This window comes from Cebus imitator, unplaced genomic scaffold (genome assembly GCF_001604975.1).
Source record: "Cebus imitator isolate Cc_AM_T3 unplaced genomic scaffold, Cebus_imitator-1.0 Scaffold361, whole genome shotgun sequence".
Lineage (NCBI taxonomy): Eukaryota > Metazoa > Chordata > Mammalia > Primates > Cebidae > Cebus > Cebus imitator.
The window spans coordinates 754849-777834 of NW_016107676.1; the positions used below are offsets into that span (position 1 = coordinate 754849).

At 40.4% G+C, this 22986-nt stretch overlaps 1 protein-coding gene across 1 annotated transcript in view; it reads right to left on the reverse strand.

Moving 5' to 3' along the window:
* The window catches only part of LOC108288041 (MAM domain-containing glycosylphosphatidylinositol anchor protein 2-like), a 735245-nt gene extending 712552 nt beyond the window's left edge, over positions 1–22693 (reverse strand). The window contains exon 1 of the mRNA XM_017506819.2: positions 21616–22693. Within this exon, the coding sequence (XP_017362308.1) occupies positions 21616–21895 (280 nt within the window). The 5' untranslated portion in view covers positions 21896–22693. The remainder of the gene's footprint in view (positions 1–21615) is intronic.
* Between the last annotated feature and the right edge of the window lie 293 nt (positions 22694–22986).

Here is a 22986-nt window from a genome sequence, read left to right on the forward strand (position 1 = left end):
AATAGAAAAATCAATTTTCTATGGAACACAAAAAACTCAGGAAATAAGAACAAGACAATAGCAATGATTTTTCCAGGAGAATAGATTTCATTCATCAAGGGAATACTGTGGAAGCAATGGTTCTTTGCTGAGATTTGCTGAAATCTATGACTGAGATTGCTCTTGAGCTTTATGTAATTCTGTCTTCCCTAGGTGAACAGGGATAATATACCAGAGGAAGGTATGTGCAATGTCACTGGTGTTTGAAGAGTTGGGGGAAGTAATAATTACAAGGACTACAAAATCAGATGGTTATCTCTGGAGGCTACCCACTCATTTGAGAAAGGCAATGGAAAGTGGAAAGCTGACACTGATTTATTACTGTGGTAAGTAGTAATAAACAATAAACCAAATCTTGCCCAAAAAAATGCATGTCCTAATTTCGGGAAACTGTGGATATGTTAGGCTGCATGACAAGGAGGAATTAAGATTGCAGATGCAGCCGGGCGCGGTGGCTCACGCCTGTAATCCCAGCACTTTGGGAGGCTGCGGCGGGTGGATCACAAGGTCAAGATATCGAGACCATCCTGGTCAACAAGGTGAAACCCCGTCTCTACTAAAAATACAAAAAATTAGCTGGGCATGGTGGTGCGTGCCTGTAATCCCAGCGACTCAGGAGGCTGAGGCAGGAGAATTGCCTGAACCCAGGAGGCAGAGGTTGCAGTGAGCCAAGATGGCGCCATTGCACTCTAGCCTGGGTAACAAGAGCGAAACTCCGCCTCAAAAAAAAAAAAAAAAAAAGATTGTAGATGCAATTAAGGTTGCTAATCAGCTAACCTTAAAATAGAAAGGGCATTCTGAATTATCAGGGTGTATCCAATGTACTCAAGGGTCTCAGAAAGTGCAAGACAGAAGAAGAAAAGAGTCAGAGGGAGACAGGACTATGGAAGAAAAGCACAGAGAGATGCAATATTGCTAGCTTTGGAGGCAGAACAAATAGGCTACGAGCCAAGACATATAAGGAGGCTATAGAAGTTTGGAAGAGCAAGGAAATTGATTCTCCCTTAGAGCTTCCAAAAAGAAACACAGCTCTGCTGACCCCTTGATTTTTGCTCAAGGAGACCCATGTCAGGTTTCTGACCTACACAGAGAATTCATATTACTTACAACCACTAAGTTTATAGTAATTTGTTACAAAAACAAAAGAAAACTAATACAACCCTTGGTTTAAGGCCAAAGAGCATCCCAGATAGTAAATAAAAAGAACTTCACCATTACAAATATTGTAAAAATTCCTTAGGTTCAGATACAGAACTTAATTATTAGAGCAAAGCTCTAGATATGGTTGAATTCACCTGCAAAGTTAGCTACATGAAGTATGGGTGCAAACTGGAAAGATAAAGAAACCTGGAGATAACAAAATCTGGTTTGATGCAGTCAATAATCTTGATCATCAGTTCCATGGACACTAGGTGCCTACAGAAATCTCCTCCCTGTTAGAGACTAGTACTTCCTGCTTCCTTCCTGGTTGAAGACAATGAAGATGATTCCCTGCAAAAGAACAGCAGTCCCACCCAGAATTTTCCAACTAGCCAATAACTAAGGGTAAGTCACAACTGGCTGACGTGCTAACCCTGCAAAAGGAGGACAGGGACAATAGCCCAAAAGAGCCACAGGACCTAGCTAGCATGTTCCAGTAGAATCAGTAGAATAACTTTGGAACCAATTCTGAAGATGCTGGGTCAACAAAGAATGGAACATAAAGTTGAATAACTGATAGTTCCAGTTATGAACAGATCTTTACCTATCAAGACAGTATATTTCTCCCTTAGAATATATCCTCAACTTCCCTACCGGCAGCCAAACTCATCACCAGGGTTAAGTTACAAGTTAACCCAGCCATGAAGGTGCTCCGATTATCAAGGAAGAAAAGGAAGAAAAAAAGACTATGTTCTGAAAGCGGCAGATTTAGCCAGGAAGTACTGACAGAAGCTAGAAGAATATGTTGGTGAATTGATTCTAAGGATGCTAGATTAAGATGGGAAGGAATATAAAGCTGGATAAGAGAGGGATTTTTGATGTGGGAGGACCCTCCCAGGATACAGGATTTAATTACAGCCTGGTGAGGACTCCAGAAAGTGGTGTGATAATGTTGCTAAGATAACCTGGTAAACTTTATTTTACCCCTTACTAAGTGAAATTAAAATGCCAGAAATGCGACATGTAGTAGAAAGGGGATTAAAAATATGCATTTCGTCCCAAGTAAGGGGAATGGAGCTGTGCTATTCTTTCTTTCTTTCTTTCTTTCTTTCTTTCTTTCTTTCTTTCTTTCTTTCTTTCTTTCTTTCTTTCTTTCTTTCTTTGTTTCTTTCTTTTCTTTCTATACTCATCTTTCCCTTCCTTCCTTCCTTCCTTCCTCCCTTCCTTTTTTTCTCTCTCCCCTCCCTCCCTCCTTTTTTCTTTCCTTCTCTCTTTCCTTCCTTCCTCCCTCCCTCCTTCCTCCTTTTCTTTCCTCTTTGCTTCTTTCCTTCCTTCCTTTCCTTTCCTTCCTTTCTTCCTTCCTTATCTCACTCTGTCACCAAGGGTGGAGTGCAGTGGTATAATCAGCTTCACAGCTCACTGCAACCTTGATCTCGCAGGCTGAAGACATCCTCCTGACTCTGCCTCCTGAGTAGCTGAGTCCAGAGGCAGGTACCACCATGACTGGCTAACTTTTGTATTTTATTTGTAGAAACAGGGTCCTGCTATGTTACCCAGGCTGGTCTAGAACTTCTGGGCTCAAAAATTCCTTTATTTCAGCCTCCCAAAATGCTGACATTACAGGCATGACTCACCAATCCAGGCTTGTACATACTCTCTTTTATTGACTCATGTATTAGTCTGCTAAGGGCTGCCATAACAAAATACTGCAGAACAAGTGGCTTAATTAAGAGAAATGTATTTTCTTTGGAAGTCCAAGATCAAGGTGCCAGGAGGGCTGGTTTCTCTGAAGGCCTCTCTCTCTGGTTTTCAGATGATGGTGTTCTCCTTTTTACTGTGTGCACACACTGTTGGTGTCTCTTTCTCTTTTTATAACACCAGTCCTATTGGATTAGGGTCCAACCCTTATAAACTCATTTAACCTTAACTACTTTCTTAAATGCCCTATTTCCAATTATAATCACACTGGGGGCAGGGGGGTGGTCAGGGACTCAGGCTACGAATTATGAAGAATGAACACAATATAATTCATAACAACCCTTTTGGAAACCAAACACAAGATTGGCAAGATATAGAAATACAGTGTATGACAATGGGACATTTTTAAATCTTCACCAAGACCAATGGTTGTTTGGGGGATGGGGTCTGAATATTGTTTCATTATCAATTGGCTCCTTAGTAAATGGAGTTAACCAGACCACACAACATACTGTTATCGTAGGCTAACACAAAATATTTTTTAAAGATTAAGTGAGGAAGTTTGCAAATATACACTACAAAGGCCAGAAAACTCATCAGCTGACTATGTCTGCACTAGTAAAAGGGGTCCGTCCCCACACTGCTGAAGCCAGGACTGACAATAGGAGATGTCACTACAGAACTGTGTTCCCTAAGAGCAGTGGGAATGATGAGATTCCGAAAAAGTAGCGCATATTCAAGTCACTGAGCTATCAGAAGCAATATTGTCACAATTGTCATAACAAATGGCATAGCTGGAGTAGTATCCAGAGTTAGGGAGTTCTCTAAAAAAAATTCCTATTATCCCCAACCCAAGCCAAGAGAGCAACTCAAAGACAGTACTGCATTCTAGAAGGAATGTAAGATATCAGTACCACTCTTAAAGATCTAAAGGAGGCACATTTTATAGTGACCATTGTGTCCTCCATTTTATTCACCAATCTTGTTGATATAACAAGCAGATAGATGCTGGAAGTTGGAATTGAACTACACAAATTCAACCAAGTGGAAGCCCCAATTGCAGGTGCTTGGCCAGTTGCAGTCTCTTTGCTACAGCAGATTAATGCAACTTTAGGTAATGGTACCCGGCAATTGATCTAGCAAAAACACTGTTGTCCATCTCCACCAAGAAAGTGAACCAGAAGCAGTTCCCATTCACATGGACATAACAGCCATATGCATCTTCCACCCTGACCCAGGATTATAGTAACTTTTCTGTCATCTGCCGTAATATACTCTGAAAGAATCTGAATTTATTAGATATTAGGAAGAACATTATGCTTGTCTATTACATAATATCAACAACATCCTGTAAGTGAACCAAATAAGCAAAAAGTGGTGAGTACTTTGGAAGTCTGGGTAAGACATGTGCTCAGAAGATGGAAAACAGACACCTCCTCAGTGAGTTGTAGGAGTCTCAGGCCTGAGTCATGGAAAGACAGTCTTTCCAAAGAAAAAGACAAATTGATGTACATTCCAAAATAAAGGACAACCCTTCTAAAAAAAGGACAAATTAGCTCACTTTCCCCATCAATAAGAAGGAAGCACAATCCCTAACAGAACATCTTAGATTTAAGAGAGAACACAGTCCATTCTGGAAATACTGTTCTGACCTATTTACCAGTGCCACAGAAGGATGCTAGCTTGGACTCGGGCTTAGGGTGTTAAAGACCTTGGAGGAGGTACAGTTCAACTGAAGAATTAATTCTTCAAGCTGAGATCATATAACCCCACACACCCCATGATATTAGAAATATCTTTAGTGTGACAAGCCGCATGTAAAGTTTACGGCAAGTCCCTGTAGGAAAATCACAGTGTTAGCCACTGAAGGTTTTTCAGCACGCCTGTGTCATCTGCAATATAGAATTCAAATCATATGACAAATTTTATGGTGTATTACTGGGAACTTACTTAGCCAGAATGCCTTAAAATGGGCAATTAAGAGACTATGGTACCAAAAATGTCCATTATAACTAGGTTCTGTCAGCCAAGTCATAAGATCAAGTAGGTTCTGCAGCAATTCATTATTAAATAAAAATGATACATGTGGGACTGATCACAAGTAGACAGAGAAAGCCCAAGTAAGCTATATGTGGAAGTGGCAGACCCCTACATCTTTCCTGTTGCACTGCCTCATTTCCCTCAACTCATCCCTATGACTGCATGGAAAGTCCCTTCTAACCATCAAGTTCAAGACAGGTTCACAGATGGGACAGCTCCACATGTAATGTAAACCAAAAAGGTACTGCACCTGGCCTGCAGCCCCACTAACGGGTGTGCTCAGAGTGCAATGAGAGAAAATACCCCAAATACGGTAGAGCTTCAGGAACCATATACTTTGTATGGAAAGAGAAGTGGCTGAGGTAAAAATATACGTAGCCTTATTGGCAGCAGTGAATAACTTGGCTGATTGTTGGCTGGAGGCCTGCAAAGAGAAGTGATAATCAGCAGCAATAACTCAGAAAAACAGGCATGCAATGGACCTCCTGTGGGAGTGGGCACAAAGTAGAGAGATCTTTATAGACCATGTTATTGTCCCCAAGACAGCATCCACCACAAAAGAGGCATGTGGCAGATTGTATGCTTTTAACAAAGCCACAACAATTTCTCCAATTCTACAAGTCCTCCATTAAATGTAAACCTGACACTATTCCCATAAAAAGGTGGGATCTATAATCCCTTTCTTTCAAACTGTGTGGACCTTTGTCTCTGCCTCAAACAATAGAGTGCCACAGAATTGATACATGTAACTTCCAAGGCAAAATTCCAAGTGATTCTTTGTGCCTTTTCAGGATATTTACTCTTAGAATCCTGACACCATGCTGTAAGAAAGCCCACACCATCTGAGAGTTCATATAGAGAGTTAACATGTAAGCATTCCACCTTCCAATTCGACAAAGTCCCAGCTATCAGTCAGAGTCTCAACTACCACGTATGTCAGTGAAGGTGCCTGCAGATGATTCCAGCCTCCAGATGTCAAGTCATCCTCCACTTCTGAGTCTTCCCAAGTAAGGGCTCAGAAATTATAGGGCAAAGCTATGTCATTCTGAACATCCCTCATATAAATTCTTGGCCCACAGAACCTATGAATATAATAAAGGGAGTGTTTTATACCACAAAGTTGGGGTGGTTTGTTACAGAGCAATAATAATTGGAATAAGAATACAGAATGACTTGATTCATTGATAATAGTCAGCTTGCCATCAGCTACTCCAATGTTGTGTCAACAGGCACAAGAAGGAAGAAACCATAGTGAAAAGTGTGGACATTATCTGTATATTTAATAGCAAAAGCTCCCATGCATCAGCGTTGACCTAGCTAATGCTGCTGCTAAATGTCCAACCTATTAGCAGGAGGAAGTCTGATATACACCATTCCTCAAGGAAACTAACTAGGCAATTGGCAGAAATTGAGTACAAGGGACTCCATTCACAAGTGAAAGATTAAAAATTCATCTTGATTGGAACTGACACTTACCTTATGCCCACATTGTCCCATAAAACTGATAAAGGATTTCAGAATATGTGATATACCCAAAACAGGATCTCTCCTAACACTGCACTAAACAAAGGGATCCACTGAGCAGAAAAGAAGGTGTTGCAATAACCATGGAGTCTACTGGTTCTATCACATTATCTGATAGAACACTCCTTTGAAGGAGCAGCTAATACAGCAGCTTGGAGATGATACTCTTAAAGAACTGGACCCCACACTTACAGGATATGACACAGTCCTAAACTATAGAGCTGTGTCCGCAGTAGGTAGAATACATAGGTCCAAGAGCCAACAGGAGGCAGTGTGGTATTCTCAGTTACCTTCACTTCCATGACATGTGTAGGGTATCTGCGCCTCCTGTCCCCAGAATTATAGGGCCTGTGGCTAAGGTGTATTGGTTCCCAGAGAGAGAACATTTTTCTCAGAGACAATAGCAAAAGTCTCAAACTTCTGTGACAGTTGTCACCTGTTTATTTGGTCTCCTTATGAAAAGACAAGCAGGCAAAGAACAAAGTCTCCTTTCAGGCAGGGATAATAAACCCTGATTGTCTGGAGGAGGCAAGGTTGTTGTTATGTAACATGAGCAGGGGAGACGACCCCTGGCACTCCAGTTACCCACTTAGGTATGTGTTGATGCTCCCTACTTAGTTCTGGCAGAAAACTGATAAATGCATCAGCTGTGACCTGAGAAGATCTTAGTGACCGGGATCTTAGGCCCTTCAGGTCACTTTGCCAAGTTCACAATCTAGTCCATTAGAATTGCTAGCTGAGGGTAATGGGTATCTAGAAGAAGTAGCAGAACAGGGGAATGAATATCAGTCATGGTTCTGAGACAAGACATACTGGCAAGGGCTGAGGTTTGTCTCACTAACCATTCTCTTTTGTAAGTTTCCCTAAAAGGCCAGCTCCTGGAGGACCAGTTCTCAAATAGGATGAACTCCTATAAGCAAGCAGATATGAGCAACACAAGTGGTCTAAGATGGTATGTAACATCCAGAACTCCTTCTGCATGAAGACATCCACTCTCTCAACTTCCTAGAGTATTACCTGATGACTAATCACAGCTCAGTTCTTCCCAGAATTTCCTTCCACCAAAGGGAGCTGCGTAACCCAAATATATTGCCTCTGCCCTAGGGTCAACCCACGCATAAGGATTGATAGAAAAGAGAGTAAACAGAATTCTTTCTCTATGTGGGAAATCTCTGAAGGTGCATCCCAACTCCACAGTTTCCCATGCACTCAGCCTAGGACTCTGTTGTAAGTGAATCAGGGTTCACCTTCCCTAGCTGCTCTACCCAGGCGCCTTGCTTCCCTTACAGGTGTTCATCCCAATACCACTCTCTAATAAACCACCTAGATGTAAATCTTCCACTGGGGGTCGGTTTCCTGGAGAAGTCAACCTATGACATGCACACACTGCATTCTGCCTTAATCCATTCTATTAATCCCCATGACATGAAAGCTTCCTATCACCCTGTGATATCAATAACCTTATTCCTTCTGGTTCTGCCTATTCCTCTAGGCAAAGATTATGACCAGGCTAACACATCTGCTCCTACCCAGGCAACTTCATGTCTAATCCCCAGAGCATGGTACAATAGTAGGTTGAAATTCTGCTTTACTATTTTCATTATTTGCTTTATAAATAACTTTCCATCTGTAGACATGCTGAGTCTTTCATTAATAATGTGAAAATCTCTGAAATGTCATAATTATTGTGGGATGACAGCTATGTAAAATGAATGAGAAGCAGTCAATAGTTAAGCCACTAAAAATATTCTTAGAACAAACTTACAAATATCTTAAGAAAGTCTAGGTTAGCTTTCATCACAGCCAAAGACAGTTAAATGCATTTTTAGGTTCATAAGATATTTTATTTCATTTAAGAAACTATATTCCAGCTTTCATAAATATTAAATTACTGTTGGTAAAATTAAATGATAAACCACAATATATAGATGTACTTAAATCTTAGATGCATAAGTAGATACCTCAATTATTAAGTCACTATCCACCCTCACTCAAAATAGAGCATGCATCTAATGTATCATAAAAATGCAAAAACTGGAAGAGAAAGACTTAAAAAAAGGTGTACTATATTCTATGAGTACTTTCAAATATAGAGTTAAATGTGTAAATTGTAAAAACACAAAACCTATTAAACTCTCATGAAGTTGGATTTGACTCGTCTTTTACTCTACCCTTTACGGAGGTTTCCAGTTTAATTTGAAGTTTTTAGTTACAGAATACAGGATGGCTCTACCATTTAACATTATCACTATTTCCAGTGTGCAAAAAACCATATCCCATTAGTTTAAAGCATTTGGTCAGATATTAAGAAGTCACTGTTTAAAGAAGGAATTCACAAAATCAGTGCTTCTCCATGCTTTTTTTTTTTTTTTAAAGAAGAGATCTGGCTTTGAAATACAATAACAACAGTTATACTACAGAATTAATGAATTCCCAATTGTAAAATGTGAATGTATAATGAATTTCAGGGCAATGCTCTTGCAGCTAGATGAATTAAGAGTTAAAGTTCTAAAGACTCAATTGCCTCTGAAAATTTGAGGGGGGATGTTTATCAGTTAAAGAAAACATCAGCTGCTTAGAAATGCATGGCGCTACAGCTGAATATAATACCTTTCCTGTTCTCTCTTGAAATGGTTTCCTATTGAAGCAGTTTCTGTATCGATCACACAATAGCCACAATGATACAGGGTTATGCTACAGGACACAATAACAGCATTCAAAAAGCATAGGAAAAATGACTTTTATAGTGGCAAATACTGTAGCTAAAAGCCTAAAACAAATCACTAAACTGCACTAATTTGTAAGCTTTGAGGTTTGGGGAACTCACTGGCAGCTAAGAGAAGGGCAGAGATCGCAACCAACTGTCCTCTGGAACACAACAAGATTTTCAAGAAAAGAAATCCACTGATAGAGTCTCCTCAATTAACTCTGGGCGAAAAATGCCCAAGCAATACCCGGAGGGAACTCAACAAAAATCAGGCCAAATATGACATTTAACTATCAATCTTTCCAAGGCCAGTGATTGTTAATCAGCCTAGGGAGAAATAAAGTAGTACACCTGACAGTGGTTATGTTTTATAAGCACATGCCTACTATTTTACATGGAGGAATATAACTACTCTGCAGAATACGTAGTAGAGCCATTTCTTCATTTTTAGATGTTACTAATAATGAATGAGCTTAAAATATCCTATTATTTCAAAAATAAATTATATGAGAGTCCTCAGTATGATCATTTCAATGCTGAAAAGAAAAAAGAATTATAAATCATATCTTTCTTTTCTAAGAAAGAAAATCGTATGGTATAAAGTGCTGACATTAGCTACCTATATATACGTCTCACGCAAAAAGCTAAAATTTATTACCCAAGTTGCATTTCAAGTATATACTGTTTGAGATAATTTTCACGCATAGCACAATGTGAGCTACCTAACCTTTAAGTTTTAATTAGAATAAGTACAAGCACACACGTATCTGAATATAATTTTAAAATTACATAAATAAGTATATACACAAGTATTTATTTTTATATACACTTCATATTCGATTCCAAATTCAGCCACCAGCAACTACATGGTGGTTATTTAAACTTCATGAATTTCAGATTTTGCATCTATCTCAAAGATTAGAGTATGGTACAATGTGTATAAAACTTCTAATACAAGGTGTGGCATACAGTAGGCACTTGATAAATGGCAATTATTTTATGAAAAATTACTACAACCCATCTTTAATTATTTTTCAATTATAGATGAAAACAGATGAAAGATAATCCAAGTTAATTAAGTTTTGTTTGTACATGTATTTTAGAATACAGACATGAATACAGATATGCTTGGTGCACAAAAAGCTCCCTTATAAAGAAGAAAATACAATTTAAAGGTCTGATTAATAGAATAGCAGGGATGGTCTTCTGAATATACAAGTGATGCTAAGCTTCAGATGTACACATTACTGTAATGCAGGTAAAATAAACTACACATTTTGCTGTTATGCAGCTAGCAAATATTTCTCTTTTGTCAACTGCAAGAAAAGTAATCAAAGTTTTTTTTTTTTTCTTTTTTTTAAATGGAGTTTCACTTTTGTCGCCCAGGCTGGAATGCAGTGGCTCAATCTCAGCTCACTGTAACCTCCATCTCCCGGGTTCAAGCAATTCTCCTCCCTCAGTCTCCCAAGTAGCTGGGATTACAAGTGCCCGCCAGCCTTCTGAGTAGCTGGGATCACAGGTGCCCGCCACCATGCCTGGCTAATTTTTTTGTATTTTTTTTTTTTAGTAGACATGGGGTTTTGCCATGCTGGGCAGGCTGGTCTCGAACTCCTGACCTCAGGTGATCTGCCTGCCTCGGCTTCCCAAAGTTCTGGGATTATAGGCGTGAGCCACTGCACCTGGCCAATAATCAGAATTTCTAAAGGTAATTTTGTAAACTCAACAATAGAAACATGAATGTATCACAAATATTCAAACACAAACTGAGTATTAGGTGAGAGATTGCATATTCTGCTGCCAACACTGAATCAGAGTCAATTTTGCAAGGGAAGTGGGAAAATCACCCAGTTTCTTGGAATGAGCCTAAATAAAGTTTAGCTTCTACTCCATGCCCTTTTTGAATATACACACAGAGCCTTATATGTTCTTAACATAGTTAATAGACTTCTATTTGAATATATATTCTTACAGTATATGTTATATACAAATATATATTTGTATTATGAATGTGTGTATATATATGGATGTGTGTGTGTATCTTCTCAGCCCTCTCTGGAAGAGGAGAGGTGGTTAAACATATGGGTGTCAAAGTACTTCTCTGCATAAGTAAGCTTAGAGAGTTGAGGCATTAACAAATTAGTATCAATGATGACAGAAAATAAAAAAACTTAAATACTTTTTGAAATATTAATCAAAAAGATGTAATGATCATAGAGTTCAACTGCAAAATCACAGGAAACAAGAAGGCCACTTTCCACCCCAGCTGCTGTAATTGGAGGGATAGTTGATAGTGAGGCACAGGAAATAATCAGAGAATAAGCAGCCTCTGAGTAATAAGAGAGATTATTTCAGGCTGTAGTCCACTGGAAGTTATTCTGGTCTTGGGGAAAGACTGGGGGGTTTCTAAATCCCGATTTTCACAGTAATGATGTCATTATGTAGTTTATAACATTGTTGGGAATGGTCATAATGGAAAAGAGCTGCATTTCCTTAGACAACTATATTTAGATGAATCTATGCACAACAAAGGAAGAGCCAAATTAGTCAAAGGTTGAGCCTTGATTAATTGTGGACTAAAACCTAAAACTCTAAAATGAATCTAGCATCTCTGTTGTACACGTGGTACAAACCAATGTGAAACATGAACCAAATGAAAAATGTAAGTTACTCAAAGGATGAGGGAGAATCACAAGAATGGCGTAGAGAAACCTGTGAAAACATGGAACAAGTTCAGAACTAAAATAAAAACATTAATGATATCAATTCTTGATAATAATTCATTCTAACATACCAAGTGAAATTACTTGGCAGTTATATCTGTCCATATTACAGAGCACTGTGTGTCTTTGCTTAAGGTGATTTGTTTAGCAAAGTAAATATTGCTCATTTTCCATAATGGGAAAAATCTTCTCAACCAACAATTTTTGTTGTCTTTCACAGACCTGAGTAAAGATTGCCTTCTGTTTGTTTAAAGAAATACTTGACCAGTATACTCAACTAATATTGAGTTAATATTCAGATATGGAGAATAACTGAGTTAAGCAAATACAGACATTTAGCTAATTATATTAATAGAGAATATGGAAAAGAACTACCTTTCACCCTCCAAAAATAGAAAGTGTTTGCCAAAGAACAAAAACACATTATGTATAAAATACTTTCTTATGTATGCGGCTGTTACAGTTTAATGATGAGTAAAGTCCCACTCAGCTGTTTCACTTAATTCTAATTTAAAGATGTTTTAAACGATTAGATGATTGGGTGAAAAACGCCAATTTTGTTTACTTCTGGATTAAATTTAGAAGATGTTACACAGTAATTCTGTGTTAACACCATTTAATGGTTTATCCTCATTTTGTTTTTATGTATTAACTACCAATTATAAGTATTTTTATAAACATATCCCTAGGTTATTCCTTTTTCCAATTGGTTGGCTGATTTTATATATTTTGCAATTAGTCTTGAAATGAAGAATATTAAGAAAATTCTTACTCCTTGATTCAAAAACAAGATTGATACATGTATTTGAACACACAGATTTATATAAGCATAAATTTACCCATAACCAAGGTTTACTATACACTAATGTTCTTTGGAGCTCTTAAATGAGGGGGGATGCCAGCTCCTTGCTAACTACCACCATTAAGGAGAAAGAGGAGAAACTCTTTGGTTATGTGGATCAAGAAAAAGAGACTAGCATAAGGAACAATATCAACTATACGTGCATGAAAATACAATATCAAATCACATTTTCATGCACATATTTATATTACTGTCAGTGCTTAAAAATACTCAGTTTTTGTCATTTTCTTCCAGACTGACACAATGAGAATTTTTTTTCCAGAAAAAAAATGACTTGGTCTCTGTTACCTCCTAGCTTCTTATTGTTCTAAAAACTAAATGAAAGTCCTATTATGAGGTACAGTTGCTAGAGCACCTGACGTAGCTTTTTAAGAAGAGAAAGGAAACTCTCCATACTCCCTCTCCCTTCTACTCCAGATACAAAAATGTAGCCATACGTTTTTATTCGTGCTGATATCTATATTTTCTCTATGTATCAGCCCACTCTCCTAAGAGTTTCCTAGATGTGGAAACTGAGTGATAGAGATTAAGATTTCTGCCTGAGGTAACACAGTAAAGCAGCAGCTGAACGGGAAGAAAGTCCAAGTTACCCAACAGTTTTCAACTACATCATGCTGTCTTACACAGTAATAAAAAACAATAATGAAAGCACATACCTCTCTTTTCACAAGGGCAATGCCTTCATCTCAGTGGCTGTACATTCGTAAAGAACAAAGTGATTTTTTAAGTCATTCTGGACCGTAGTCTGCTGCTGCTAAACAGCACTTCCTTTTAGCACTCGAAGACGACTTTGAAAAGTCTTTGAGTTTACCTCCAAAAGGAGCTGCCCCCACAGGAACTTTAGAGATAACTGTCCTGTCTTCGGAAGCAATGGTCAGTTAGCTTCATACATTTAACACACACCACCTCAGAATCTTGATGGACATATACATCTGAGCAAGTTCCAGAGTAGCATACAATAACATTTATTTCACAGACCCGAAGACTTTGGAGCGAGATGACGTAGGTCGAAGGACAGATATATCTTCCTAGTTGGGGTAAACTTCAAAGAAATTGCTGAGGCCTTAGTACACATCCATTCCTGGATTATTTTTCTTTCTGCATTACTATTCCTCCACCTAGAATGCACGCTATAGCGATGCCCTTTCTTCCTTCGTCTGTATTATATCAGCCCACTTTCAAGGCTTAACTGTTACCAGCTATTTCGAGTTTTCTTCAACCACAATAGCAAGTGTAATTCCTCTCTCTCGTCTAGGTACACACACGTGTGTAGTTCTCATAGCCTTATTTTGTTTCTCCATTTGTTTTTATCTCCTCGATTAATACAGAACCTCTTTGCGTTTACAGCCCTTACTACATAAATATACATGCATCATCCACAGCAGTTATACATTAATTAGTTGACTGAATTTACAAGAACTTCACCTAAATCTGCCTAGAACTTGTGTGGGGAATTTTCACTTCCGAAAAGTAGCACATCTTCCTCAAGTATTTTCTAGCCTTCCTAGTAAGGCGTCTAGCAGAGGTGAGGCAAAAACTCAAGTCAGTTACACTCAGGAGTAACAGACGGCATGCCCCAATGCTTAATCTGTGCTGAGCCTTTCTTTGTGTTCCCAAATCCCACAATTCATCAGCAAGAAGAATAATCTGGCTCAGAGTGACCATAGGCTCTATTAAGGGCCCTTATCCCCTCATCCTTTCCTTTCAGGACACCAGAAAAAATCTCCCTCAAGATGTTCGTTCTTCAGGAAGACAGCAGATATTTTTCTTTTTAGCCCTGATGCACTAGAACGAAGTTCTAGTGACTTCAGATAAAAATATATGCTTTTGTTGTTTTGCCATTATTTAAAGGGCAGATACATTTTTCTAATAGCCTTTACTTCCTACTCACCTCCTTCAGATCTCAGCTGTCTTTTATGCTGTCCATTAAGACTTTGAGACGCCTAGCTGTGAAGAAACCCTTCCTCTTTCAGGAAGACGTGTTACCCCTTCCACAGGATCACTTGATTATTTTTATTTCTACCATTCGCATTACAACAAAACAAGACAAAAAATATACTGCTTGAAGATAGTGTAATATGTCATATACATGACCCCAAATGTCAGCCACACAACAGTCCTTAATATAGATTTGAGCAGGAACAGCAATAAACTGAGGTTCCTGTATTTGCAAATTTGTAGAAACAAAAGGAGTAAGTTACATCACAATTTCTATTGCCTTTCATCATACCATAATAAGTATTTAAATGATAACTTTATAGTAAATGTGTAATAGCCAAAAATATGTTTGTAATAGTTGAAATCCTCTTCTGTAACTCCAAGGAAATATATGATTTGGATATTGAAACAGAAATCATAGTTCTTATGCAATTCAATCAATGAAATCAAAAGGAAAAGAAATAAATTGTTCAAAAACATAGGATCAGAAATGGCATAGTGTCTTGGAAAAGTAGCAAGAAACTGATATTAAAAAGGGCTGAAGTGGGATCAGTGCAAAGTGGTATAGTTAGAAATGAACATGGAATTGCACTGGTATAAAATGGAAATAACTAAGTGCATGGCCCAATAATGGAGCATGAGAAATTTCAGTTATTTGTAAAAAAAAAAAAAATCCATCTAATGAATATGCCTGCACCCTGGAAAAAATAAGTTTCACAAACAATGTAGGACCTCCATCTGCCTGACATAATAGTCAAATCACTGTGACTTAAATTAGTGAGATGATTTAATGATATCTTAAAGTCTATTGTCACTTACAGCTTTATTTATGATTTTATAGGACCAAAAAATTATGAATTGGATTTGAAAATAAAGATAGGATATAGTTTTCCACAAATGCAATATTTTATTGTCTGCTCTAAGTAATACAGTATGTACACTGACAGTCACTGAAGCAAAGAAATGAAAGTTATCTTGTGGGACCATTCAGTTAATGTCAATTACAAGGAAGCTAAAAATGTTCACTCTATTCATACTTGAAATGTATGCAATATACTTTGCATATCCTTCCAAAAAAGCCGAAAGGGAGCCTGAGGAAGACCTTCTCCTATTTAACTCTGAGATGATAGTACATTCCCTTAGTTAATTTGAGCCACCAAAGAACACAAGCTCTAGACATCAATTCCCAGAGTAGGCCAGTGTATCTGGCCATTTGCTGTTGCCTTTGTAGGTTACGGACCTTAAGCCCAACCCCTGCAAGACTCTTCTCAAAGCATGAGGACCAAGTCACAAAATATGAGTGATGAATCACCTCTATACCCACAACAGAACCCAAAACCATGGTTCCTGACAAAGTCTTAATAAAATACAATTGAGCTCACAAGGCTTATGCTATAATACCATCCCCATGAGCCCTACTGCAGTTACATTAAAACAGTAAGTTAAAAAAAAAATACAGAGCACATCCTTTCAGAAAAGTTTATTTGAACCCTGCTTCTCAAGCAGGCTTTAAGGTGTTTCACAACTATAAAACAAAAATAAAAATATTGGTAAAATATAAATATGAAGAATCGGAGATAATGAAATTAAGCAAAGAAATCAATATAATTAAAAATGCCTTCCTAGAATTCCTTTTATGACAACTAATCACCAGAATTATTTCATCTCTAAACTTTTATCTCTGACTTTTAAGTCTCTAAACCTGGCACCCTCACTGACTTATTCCTTGTAAAATAAGTTAGGCTCAACCTGCTCAATCTAAAATACTTATTAGCCCACTTAGGGGCTTCCCCAGGGAAATACAGGACATGAGCAAGTAACACCATATAAAATAATCTGCCCATTTTGCATGGGAAATCTCAGTAATATGGCCAACAAGGAAAATTCGAATGGGCAAAAAAAAAAAAAAAAAATCCCAAGATACAGTGAGCAGTCCAGCCACTTTTCATTTGTGATCATGGCCAAGGTGGCAACAGTATAAAAATGTGTATGAGTGTGTAGGGACAATGGAGTGAGAAGTGGGAAAAGAGGTTGGAGCTAATCGTATATTAATAGAGCTTCACATTGATATTTTTAGCAGCATTTATTAAAATCATCTCTTCCTCTTTTCCTACAGACTAACACCCTAAATATGGTTTAGTCAAAGGCAGTATCTCATCACCGGGCCTCTCCAAATGAACAAAAATCACAATCAATGTATCTTGGGATAACTCTGCTATCAGAATGGAAACATCCTGGGACTGAATGTAATGGACAACTGACGGTCCCTTCTCATCCATCCAGATTCAACCCACTAACAGTCTGAAATGTCTTCCAGAGCCTTCTTGTATCACTTATTCCCTTGTTCTTAATTTCATCAAGTCATTTCTGCCCAGCTACTGCCAGAGGTGTCACTGTTAAATTGTGTGAGATTTACTGATATGATCCGAATTGAGTTCATATAGCTTGCTAATTTGTCATACCCACGTGTTTCATAAGCTTACTCTATTTATTAATTCTAATGCATTCTGGAAGCTATTTGGGGGCAGTGAATTAACCATTTCAGGCCACTAAATCGTCGTTTGATTTGGTTCCTAATAACTATGCAGACATGGAGTTTTACTTTGTTTTTTGTTTGTAGCGGGGATTTGTCTGTACTAATGCATTCAAAACATTTAATAACCTCCTTGGAAATTAAGGGCATGATGACCAGAAGTAAAATTACAGAATATGCCAATAGAGTACTTTTTCTTTTTTTAGGAAGCCAACTGATAAGTTTACAGGAGACACAATTCTTGACATGATTTTATTTTCAATAAGATCTCCTGAAAACACAGGTAACCCAAATGACTTACTACCATGGAACAACTTAAAAAGAAAACTTTCAAAACTAGGAAAATGCATTGGATCACTTAGCTCTAGGTATTTTAATAAGCATACAGATAGCTATGTTTTACATTCCAATTCTTCAGGCCATGTTGAATTAGTTGTTCTAAACCTAATGAAATGTGAGTGCAACTAAATTAATAATGTGAAAAATAGACACCAATGCATTGAATGATTTTTGTTATCCAGTTGTGTTTAATTAAGCAAAAAGGAAAACTAAAAAAATCTAACATTCCAAGAGTATTTGGGGAAATAATTTTAATATAAATAACTTTTTAAAATCCACTATGCAAAAATCTATAGCTTAAGAAAGTAAAATTTTTAAAATGCACAGATATATATTGCCAAATATATGTCAAATGGGTATTATCCATTAAATTTGCCTTGGTTAGTCTATACGATTTTTTTGTGCTATTCTATTATGAAGAGTTTTTTTTTTAATGAACTTTATTATTATTATACTTTAAGTTCTGAGGTGCAGAACGTGCAGGTTTGTTACATAGGTAATATGTGCCATGGTGGTTTGCTGCGCCCATCAACCAGTCATCTACATTAGGAATTTCTCCTAATGCTATTCCTCCCCTAGCCACACCCGCTTCCCCGAAAGGCCCTAGTGTGAGGATTTCTCGCACTCTTTCTTTCAGAAATATTTTCAAATAATTCATATTACTGTAATATTACATCTGATATTAAAAATGTAAGAAATGTACAAATCCCACTTACAAAACAAATTTATATGACAGAATTATTGGTGGAAGGTAGGCAGTTAAAAGATTATCTCCCTTATTCAACTATGATACCATACATCAATCTTAGCTATTGTGCAGTTAGTTTGCTAAGCAATATTCCAAGATAAATGATAGTAAGTTCCTAGGTCGATAGCAGAAACTTTCATACTTAAGTATTGCACATGGTTGTCAAACAGACAGGGCATAACAAGAAGAAGATTAAAATACTCAAGACAATATAATCCATGCATTACCACAAATATTCTCAATTCACTAAAAAACTGAATCTGATTCTCATGCTCAGAGTTTTTCAGTGAGGAAGTAGAGGAGTAAAGGGATTCTCTAGCTATTTCAGGGAAGAAAGGTTAAAATGACATACTTCTAAATCACGTAAACAATTTTAGACTCCAATGAAGTGATTTTGCCTGAGTAACCTAGAAAATCATTTGTATTTCCTCTTGAACCAAGCCACTAGAAAACACTACTGAGAAATAATACTTTGTGTGTAGTATGAATGGCTTTAAATGTAGCAAATATAGGCAAATAAAGGAATACAGATTTTTATGCTAGCAAAGTTCCTATCTAGGTGTTTTAAGTTTCTATTTATAATAACCCTGCCTTTTAAATTAATCATTCTTAAAGATATTCATATAAAATGTTCAAAACACACTTTATAACTTTACACTAAATCTTAAGTCTGTGTCCCTTGTGATTGATTCTTTCTTTTAGATAAGTTTTTAAAATGTTCTCTTCCTTATAAATGCTTCCACAAATAAAAATAAAATGACTTTAGGTTAAGAAAGTTCATGATTTACAAAATCAAAGCAATGAAACTGTTAAGTTTACACTAGTGCTTCTCAACTTCAGCGTGCACTGCAATCATCACTTGAGATGATGAACACGAATCACTGGGCCCTACACTCTGAGTTTCTAATTTAGAAAGTCTCAGAGGGGCCCAAAAATGTGCACTTCAAACAAGTTCCAGGGCCATGCTAATGCTCAAGATTAGGGGGTTGCACTTTGAGAACCTAACTTCTGTGACATATAAGACATATCTGAAAAATAATATATGATTTTAACCCACCTCATAGCTGCAACATTTATAATGGCCAGGAATACTGATTAATATTTTCCACACAAAGGAAATTCTGTTCCTAGCTAAATGACTAATAACCACATCAATATAAAAACAAAACTAAATGAGAAAGACCCCCACCTTCATCACAATCATCAGCTCAATTGCAGAACTGCCTCCTTGTTTTATTGTTAACATACATAAACACAGGATTATTCTAATGCAATTGTTTCCTATTTGTCTTCACTATTCAAGCTTACCCTTTTCCACTACCCAACCTGATACTTGCCAGGACAAATAATCTGACAAAAGGTGACAGGAAAATTGAACCATGACCTTCTGATCCAGATAGTTCCAGCAACGTCCCCCTGTCTCCCCATGCTCCCAATCTTTCTCACTTCTCATCACCCCGCTACACACACATACATTCACACCTGCACACACAAAAATATAAAAAAACAAAACAGAACAAAAAATTTTTAGCTAAGATGATCTGAACCAATGAGACAGAAATAGAGTCAGACATGGGATGAGAAGAACTCAGACTCTCCCATCCTAAGGAACAGTCCCTTAGAAGGCTTTATTTCCAGTATTCCTACATCCCTAGATTCCCCATTTTCCTTAGCTGTTTAGAGGACAGCAGGGTCCAGCACAGTCATAGGAGCACTAAGTTAATTCCTATTCTTTTCATAACCCACCTCCTGTTGTCAGTCAAACTTTGAGGTCTGCCAGGAGGCTCCGCATNGTTCCCCCAACACCACCACCAGATAATTGTCTTTTATTTGGGAAGGAGGGGTTGGAAGAGGAGACATTCCCATCTTTAGAGGCGGGAGAAAGTGAAGGTTTCATGGGAGCCAAGAAAGGAGCTAGAAAGACAGGAAACGGGAGGAGCAGATAGAGTGCAGTGAGTACCAGCGACAGAACCTCAGCACTGTTCAGCCATGGACAGAACACAGTGGACAGAGTAAAATGTTGGGTCTCTGGCATTCATCCCCAAACACCCACCCACTGTGCACTCCATTCCCAGAGAGTCTGAGGACTCAGGTTTCACTGGTACTTGTGTCCACTCTGCAGTCAGTTCTAGGGTCTGCAGGAAAAGCTCTGACACTTTGCCCCGGGTCAGTCATTGACCTAGCTCTGCAGCACTCGGGTCCAAACTCCTAAGTGAGACCAAGGTCAACTAGGCCAGATTGTCAGCACACTTTCTGTGGACACTGACCCAGGTGCAAAGGGTGGGACTGGCTGTGGGCAGGTCTTGGCCTGATGTCCCCTCAAGGGGTGCACCTCTAACCTCCCACCATACCTCAAAAACACAGAAGTGATTTTTTGGGCACCACTGGCTTGTCCCAAGGGAAGACTTACATTTCAGTCCACTATTAACCAGGACCTGGGTGTGTGTGTGTGTGAGTGTGAGTGTGTGTGTGTGTGTGTTTTATTCCCGAAAGCTAAGGGTGCCAACTGCTGACAGGTAAAAGAACCTGGATTTGCTTTTGAGGACTTCAAAACCTCCTAATTAACAAGCTTGCCCTTCTCTAGTTGCTAAACCTAAATCTGGGTTTTCCAGAGAGGGGATGAGATTGTGTTCCCACTGCAGCGAGCTGGTGTCCTGCCCTGGAACCCAGACGCGCGGACTTAGCAGTCCGTTCATTCATGCATTTGCTCATCCATTCACACAAACATATCCCTTAATTGTGTCTGGCACCGAGAATCTTGCCTGCTATTTTCCCCTCCCCAAGTCAGTGCTCATGGCAACGGCTGGTACAGAACGCAACTCAACTGTCACCCCACTTCCTGAGCCGGAAAATCAAGGCATGTAGGCATTCACAGAGAAAGGAAAAGGTGGAGAGGAGGAGGAGGTGGGGAGCGGAGAGGGGCGGGGAGACTCATGGGGTCACACTGGAAGCTTCCCTGGGGGGGGTGGGGGGAAACCGCGGCACCGACACCGGGGCATGCAAGGAGCCAAACCATTATTAAATCAAAGACTGCTGGAGCTCGGATTCCCCGCGGGGATAAATCAAGTGCAAAGCCACTCGTTCGCAAGAGTGCCTTGCTGCCGGCTAGACCCAACTCCGAGCCGGAGTCCAGGCGCCGGGGGAGCGGCTCGCAGCCCAATCCGCAGCGCGCTCGCTGCCTCCTTATCGCTCCCAATAACGTGATGAAGTGTAAATCAAATGCCACGCCGGGAGGGGCCCCGGAACGGCGCGAGTCGTGCATTTTCGCTCACCAGCCTGTCTTGCCTAAGAATCACAAGGTCACGATAGCGTCGCGATTCCACTCACCGTACACTCCTTGGCCAGAGATCCCCTCCAGGAGGACTGTCAGCAGCCACACGAGACCGTACAGTAAATCCATCTTCACGTGAACATGAACATATCCAGCCCAGGGGGGACGCAGCGGGACCTTCCGGAGGCCGGCAGCCAGCCAGGCGCGCTCCACTCGCGCCCGGGCCGAGCCGAGGTGCCCGGGAACCGCTCGCCGAAGGAGGAAGCGCCGTCCGTCTGTCCTTCCCCGGCGGCGGCCGCGAGCGGAGCGCAGGAGCCCCGCACTCCACACACTCATGCACACACACACTCACACACTCTCCCACCACACAATACCCTGACACACACTCACACGCACGCTGCACTCACACTGGGTGCCTGGGAAAATCGCAGACGCCGGGGAGGAGCAGGGGGCGGTGATGGGAAGGGGAGCTGCGAGGCGAAGTGTTCTTCAGGGAAGCGGGCTCCAATCTCCGCAGCGGCGGCGGCGGCGGCGGCGGCGGCGCGCTGGGCTGGCGGCGGGCGCGGGCTGGGGGCCGGGGTGCCCGCGGTGGGAGCCTGGCTTGGACAGCCGAGGAGCAGGAAGTGGCCTCTGACCCGGGACACCGAGCAGGGCTCTCTCGCCTGGGTTCGCCTTTACAAAGTAACTCGCGAAGGTCCCCGGAGGAGCGTCAAGCGGCGACAGCGGCCCGCCCGCCAGCAGTCCGAAGCCCCCAGCCCTGCTGTCTTGCCTTCCCCCATTCCATCAGTTGCCATTGCAACGCCAATCCTGCTACACGATACAGATTCGCATCGCCGAACGGGGAGAGGAGGAAGAGGAGGAGGAGGAGGAAGAGGAGGAGTGGGGCTAGGGGAACGGGGGTGGGGAAGAGGGAAGGGAGGAGGAGGAAGACGGAGGAGGAAAGGGTCCAACAGAGAGCGGAGTGTGCGTCTGGAGCTCGCTTGGGCACACCAGCCACTGCCGCCGCCACCACCGCCACCGCTCTCCAAAATAGCCTTTAGCGCCCTGCCAGCGTAGAGGTGCTCTGGCCGACCGCACCGATTCCCGGAGCCGAAAGCAGAGTCCAGGCACCGCCACTTGCAAGAGAGGGAGAATGCCAAGCAGATACCCGATCCGCACACACGTCTACGCGTGCCCACCGGCACTGCGCGCGTCCTCTTCGCTTCCGCGCCGCCCCCGCCAGGTGGAGGGGGTTGGGGCGGTCGGGACAGGCGGGAGTTTAGAGGAGGGAGCCGCAGAAGGGGGTTCCCCGCTGGAGCTAACGTAGTGGTGGCATCCAGAGGTGAACGCGGGAGCGGCCGCCTGCGGAGGGCACCCGGCTGCGTGGCGTCCGCTCCGGCCGCTGCTGCGGCAGAGGTGCCCTGGCTGGGCGGCCCGGCGCCCGGGGC